General features: G+C 36.9%; 1 protein-coding gene across 3 annotated transcripts in view; it reads right to left on the bottom strand.

Annotated features, from left to right (window-relative positions):
- Positions 1–5554, bottom strand: part of Focad (focadhesin) — a 290677-nt gene that overhangs the window by 257371 nt on the left and 27752 nt on the right. For 2 of the 3 annotated variants that reach the window (XM_005352710.3, XM_026781891.1), the window contains exon 2: positions 1207–1295. In XM_005352710.3, the coding sequence (XP_005352767.1) occupies positions 1207–1263 (57 nt within the window). In that variant the 5' untranslated portion in view covers positions 1264–1295. Of the gene's footprint in view, positions 1–1206; positions 1296–3614; positions 3779–5554 lie in introns of those variants that run through there. The other variant, XM_026781889.1, reaches the window with a different exon arrangement.

Raw genomic sequence — 5554 nt, 5'->3', positions numbered from 1 at the left:
AGGGCACACTCATAGAAACCTAAAACCAACATGAAATGCAACAGAGACACAAAAGCTATTGCCCACACTTAGAAAAAGGACTAAAAGAATAGAAACAATGCTACATACACACTCCCAATGAGATTCTGTTTCTCTACCCTGCTTTCCTATTCAGCTTTTAGTATCAGAGATACTAGCCTAAGTAGGCTACGTGGCTCTGGAACACCTACACATGGGACGCATTATGCTAACTTGCCTTCATTTCCATAACAGGACTGAAACAGATAATCTACAGTACATAGAACATACACACTTTTTGCTTCATTTAACAGTAATACATGTTAGCATTTCCTTTTTATTCATGCTAGTGAAAATTGTCCAGGTACAGAAACATGGAAACTGTGGATAGCGCCTTCCTCGTCTTCTTCGGAGAAGGGCCTGTGTTGCACAGAGCAGGATGTGACTCCAACCCAGCCGGGTAGAAGGGAATCTTGCATAAGGAGTGTTCTACTCCTCATGGAAGGGTTCCCCACTTCCCAGCTAAGTCAATTCCCACAGCAGGCATCTCCAAAGGCAGCCGCTGGAAACATCCAAATGCTGTCCAAACGTTTAACTGGCTTTAGCTGGATGTTTAGCTTTACACGTAAGAGAAGATGGTAAGCTTTTTCAGCACCTGGATTAACCAAACTGCTTCTACTCAGCCAGCAGCTAACCAGAAAAACCATCATCACTTGAACCACTTGTCTTAATTATTGAAAAGCTCTGTAAATTAAATTATCCCAATTCCTATCTCAGCAGGTATATATTACATTAATCCAGAATGCTTTAAATACTGAATATCATTATTATGATATCTAGTATTCTTAATAGCTGTAGAGAGGTAGAATATATCTTTTTAAATATTAATACTTCACATTCTGAGGAGATATATAAAACCATCTACCTCTATTCCCAGTTATTAATCATGAGCAAAAAGTAGCCATATTCAGAAAACTGAAGATTATGTTATTTCTAAGGGGAAAACATGAAATAAATAAAAGTTGAAGCTGAACAATTTTAAATGTTAGTTTTTCTAATTCAGATATATTTATTATCCTATACAAAAGTGGCTTACTAAAAGAAGTCATGAGTAGAAGAAAATACTTAATGCAAAAAATACAAAGTTTAATTTACAGTCCACCAAAAGGGTTTATTTGTTACCATGTAGTAAAAATAAATAAAAATTACCTGTGACTGGATAAGAGAATTTGGAAAATCAAATCTTTTCCTGATGTCATCTGACATTTTTGCTTCTTCCACATGTACATAAGAAGTTTCTGTAATCAGAAAAAAAAAAGATTTATTAACCCTCTAATTGCTCTGTAGTTCTAACCAATTATTCCTCTAATAGTATGAAAGTGATTTTAAAAGATGAAACTGGAAATAAAACATGAACCCCTGCAGATTCTTCTTAGCATAAACTTTGCTGTTATAACACCTTAGCACTTAAAACTATCATTGATAAATAAACTAAAAATGCCCAACAACTCTTAGTGTTGTCCCACAAGTTAATCCCAAAATAGATTAATTCATATAAATGAACCTTTAAAAATGTAATTATATTTTAATCCCAAAGTGCAGCCACATACTTAAAATAAAAGCTAATCCTTTTATGAATCAAAACTTACAAGAAAAGGCTAAAAAGAAGGCTCTGTGGTTAGGAGCACTTGCTTTCCACACAAAGAACTGGGGTTCAACTCCCAGCACCCACATGGCAGTGCCAAGCACAGGGTACACAATACACACACTTAGGCACACATGTATTCATGTAAAATAAAATATAAATAAACCCCAAAAAAACTTTCAAGGGAGAGTCAAACTGTTGCAGGATTGTTTAAGCTTACACCTTCCTTTGATACAAGCTTTCATCTCAGCAAGAAGCCAACTGCAGCTGAGCTTCCGGAAGTTCACCTATGACCTCAAACCCTGCACACGGAAACAAACTACTTGTGTGTTAAAAGAATAAGCAAAAAAACAGCACCAATGTTTAATGTTTACAGCAAACTTCTCAATTCTACTGCTCTCAAATAGAGAAGGAGGAGAGAGAAGAGGACACAGAACAAAAGGATTTCATAAGGGACCCAACTGACCCAACTCCCGTGCAGCACTGATAGCATGCAATTATATTCCTTGAAGTACCGGATGCTTTAATCCCACGGTCATTGCAGCGCTGTGTAAAAACTGTCAATACACTAAATGCTCTGTTTTGGATATGCCCCAAGGATTCATGTTTTCAAATTTTACTGCAATTGTGGCTCTTCAGAGGGTGAGAAATCAGCTACAATAAGGTGCTTGGGGGTGGGTGTTTGGGTGATTAGGGTTAATAAAGTCATGGGGCACAGCCTTCTTCATCAACTTCTGTGGCTTCGTAAGAAAAGTGAGAGTCAAGCACACTCCTCATCCTTGCCATCAGGTTCCTGAGCAGCTTCTTCACACCTTCCAAGGTTAAACTCCCCTGAGAGTAATTTATGGTTCTTTTATTTAATTCCTATGTCCAACTTTACTTGAATCTGACATTTCATGGCTCCAACACAATTAGCTCAAAAATTATAAACTCGACGCATGACTAAATCTACTCATTGCCTTAAGCAAATCACTATTCCTTCACTTTCCCAATTGTGTCAATTACAATCTTCATAAAAACTTCTTGTAGTTTCACAGCATATCATAACAGAATTCCTTCAGTGGATCCTTGGGAAGCCCAGGAAAGGGAGATGGGGCGGGGGGAACTGGGGATCTCTGAAGACATATATTTACATATTAAGGATTGTTTAGCATATATTTAAGTTATTTAGCTTATTAGCATTACTTAGCTATCATATATCTAGGCAGTATTCTAGATGCCTAGGCTACAAAGTAAATAAAACAGACAAACGTATCTTTGGAACTTAGCATCTAACAGGCAAAAAATATTTTTTTCTTAGAAATGTAGGTCAGGCCTGGTGGTGCTCAGCCATTAAGAGCATGCATCCTGCTCTTACAACAGACCTGTGTTCGGTTCACAGTGCCCATGTTAAGTGGCTCACCACTGCTTGTGCTCCAGCTCCAGGGGATCTGACACCTTCTGGCCTCTGCAGTGCCTGCACATACCCATATATAGATATACATACATACACATAATTAAAAATAAAATGAATCTTAAAAAAGAAAGAAGTGATCATGGCTACATTGTAATACCATCTTATTTTGAAATGCAGGTATTAAGACAGCCATAGTTTGTTAACTACTAGAGTACATGATATGCTCCAATTAACTTGACAATTTTCTGGACACACTGGTAAAATTAATATCCAAATTTGGCTCTATGCCAAGTGAATTATCTACCTCTTTTACGGTTTATAAGATGAAACCAAAGAAAGCAAAGGTTTTCACATCCATAAAGCAATTTTTCATATTTTTTGTTTCATATAGAAGCTGCAAAAGATGTAACATGCAAAATTCTCAGAAACAAAGAAAGTTTTATATTACTCCTTTAAAAAGGAGTAATATAAAAACAAACCTTGGGCAACACCATAGCTATTAAAGTAACATTTAATTCAGCAAGGGTCTCAGCTAATGGGTCCACGTACAGTTTTCTGATGATCACCATTACTCACAGAAGACAGACTAGAGTATCCAGAGAAGCAGACAGCCAATGATATGACAATGGACTTCCTCAGATATCAGCAAAGGAGAAAAGAAGAAAACGGGAGGTAAGCACTCAGGTCAGGGTGCAGAAACTAAAATGCCTGTGCCAGATGAGTTAGGCTAATCAGTCGAGGTTGAGCCACCCAAAAAAAAAAAAAAAAAAAATGACTTTGCCATTAGAAAGTGGGCCACTGAGAGCAAAACGTTGTTTTAGCCCAAAATCATCAAAGTACAGATGTCAAATGCCTCAGTTTTAAAAAAAAAAATCAGTGTGATGCTGTATAGAGAAGAAGTACATTTTTAAATCCATACTGACTTTGTCTTTTCTAGCAAAATGGCCACTAGGCATTCTGAAAACCACCATCCTATGGTTCAGTATCAACGCTGATCGGCTATGCTAAGGCTAAAAATTACAAGAATCTTTCATCTACTGAAGATTTATACTTCAGGGTTAATCACAATCATTTGACTTTGCAAGATATAAAAACATGTTCTCTTAGGGAATTTAAAAAAGAATACAAGTGCTTGCTCCAGCATTGTAGAGCATGTGTGCTTTATTTTTAATCTCTGCTTCCTTTGGACATTTGACACAGTAAAGAAAAATAATTATATATTGCTTCCTATCATGACATTCCCACTAAAAGGAAGCCAGTCACAATATAACCCATAAATCACACACTACAAAGAGAATCTGATTTAAAAGATTCATATCCAATCTGCCATGCTTTTTCTTGGCCATCTAAATCTAACTCAGAAAGAGAATTTTTAATGAGGTCTTTTAACTCTCCATGAATCAAAGAATTTGTTTAATATAGGCAATTATCATATTATCTCCTAAGGTATTCAGTCCCATACATATATTTCCAAGAAAATAAATCAATCAGCTGTACTCTAGAATAAAAGAGAGGCACAGAGATGAAACACTAAGCTTTCGACCTTCCCTCCCAGCTTCTCCAGGACTGGAAAATACCATATATTACACAAAAATACTTAGGTCACACTTCAAATAAAAGGCACAATCTGAAAAATAAATTGGAAAAAGAAATTAATCATATTCAAAAGTGCTATGAAAACCTAGGAGAGGGAATGGCTGATTGTGAAGGGAACTTGGAGGGTGGAGGGGTTGTGGGGTCAGAGGATCACAAAGACAGACATTTGACTAAGTATTCTTGACTACTAAATCTCTACGCAGGAAGGAATCAATCTAGGTAGAAATTGGGCTAAAGAGAGTAGCTTCTTAAAGCTATTTTCCATAAGTAATGTGGTCACCAAATTGATAAATTAATTTATCACATTAATCAGACCTTATTTTAAAGATTCAAAATCTAGGACTTGTTTTCTAAATAGCACTTTATCAGCTACCACAATTATCAGCTAGCTAGGGCACTTTAGTTTCTTCCTACCACAAGTTCAGCTGGGGACACCTCTACCTGAGGATGTTAAACATACACGATATTCCTCCTCACCTTCAGAGAGTATGTTCCAACATCCTGATGGATGCCTGAAATTTAAGACAACACCAGATCCTATCTCCAAGCACTGTGATGCTGCACTATTCCCTCTGATGACTGAAAAGGATGCTCTGGGAAGAAAGGGCAAATGGAGGAGACCGTGCGCCCCCCTCCCCCCAGGACTAGGCTGGATGAGATTTCACTGTGCTATGCAGAATGAGATACAGTTTAAAACTTACATTTATTTCTGGATTTTCTATTTAGTATTTTCAGACCACAGCTGACCAAGAGCTGAAAGCACAGAAAGTGAAACCACAGATTCCAAGAGGCAATGGCTTATTTAGGAAATTATTTTCTTTTATTACTTTTGTTTGGACAAAAAGCTAGTGAATCTATCGGTAGATTTTAGTTGGGCTTGTGTGTGTTTTTTATGGTGAAGCACTTCCGGCTACTAAGAA

Source organism: Microtus ochrogaster, chromosome 10 (genome assembly GCF_000317375.1).
Source record: "Microtus ochrogaster isolate Prairie Vole_2 chromosome 10, MicOch1.0, whole genome shotgun sequence".
Taxonomy (NCBI): domain Eukaryota; kingdom Metazoa; phylum Chordata; class Mammalia; order Rodentia; family Cricetidae; genus Microtus; species Microtus ochrogaster.
Note: the sequence above shows the minus strand (reverse complement) of the source record. Positions and strands in the feature narration are given on the sequence as shown.